We start from the raw sequence: 618 nt of genomic DNA on the forward strand, positions 1-618 counted from the left end.
GGCCGGCGGGGTCAGCTGAGCGCTCAGCTGGGCGGGGGACGGCGCCTCACGTGCGGCGCTGTGTGCGGGGCGGGACCGCCACACCGCACCGCACCGCCGGTACGGCGTGGGCCCGGCCTCGGCTCCCGCCTCCCGGGAGCGGGCAGCAGCGTACGGGGGGACTGGTGATGGTGGTAGGGGTGTGTTGGTGTTCGGTGCATGGCTCCGCTCTCTGTCCCCAAAAGGTTCCGTTGTCCTAAAAGCAGGACGTTTCCAGTTAAAGAGTTCAAAACCTCCTATTAATTAAAGGGGATAGGCAACCGCATCGCCGGGCGGAACAGAAGGATAACACGCAGATAATTAAGCAAGTTTCGAGCAAGTTTTACAACTTAAAAAAAACCAAAAAAAAACCAAAAAAAAAAACCAACAGCCAAAAAAACCAGAAAAAAAACACCTAAAGGCAGAGCCGGGAGGCGGGACGGGATCTTGCGCGGAGGCCCCCGCTGCCTTCCCTCCCACCCAGGCAGGCCCAAACCCTGCCGGCCAAGCACCGGTTCAGGCCCTCCACCCGCAGCACCGCAGTCCCCACCGGGGCGCGGGAGGAGGTGGGGGGGAAACGTCCCGGTCCATCACCGGGCC

General features: G+C 61.8%; 1 protein-coding gene across 1 annotated transcript in view; it reads right to left on the reverse strand.

Annotated features, from left to right (window-relative positions):
- HIF1A (hypoxia inducible factor 1, alpha subunit (basic helix-loop-helix transcription factor)) overlaps positions 1-618 on the reverse strand; it is a 35,884-nt gene that overhangs the window by 32,557 nt on the left and 2,709 nt on the right. The window contains 1 exon segment of the mRNA XM_009891216.1: positions 95-235. Coding sequence (XP_009889518.1) covers positions 95-235 — 141 coding nt within the window.

Source organism: Charadrius vociferus, unplaced genomic scaffold (genome assembly GCF_000708025.1).
Source record: "Charadrius vociferus isolate BGI_N301 unplaced genomic scaffold, ASM70802v2 scaffold308, whole genome shotgun sequence".
Classification (NCBI taxonomy): Eukaryota; Metazoa; Chordata; class Aves; order Charadriiformes; family Charadriidae; genus Charadrius; species Charadrius vociferus.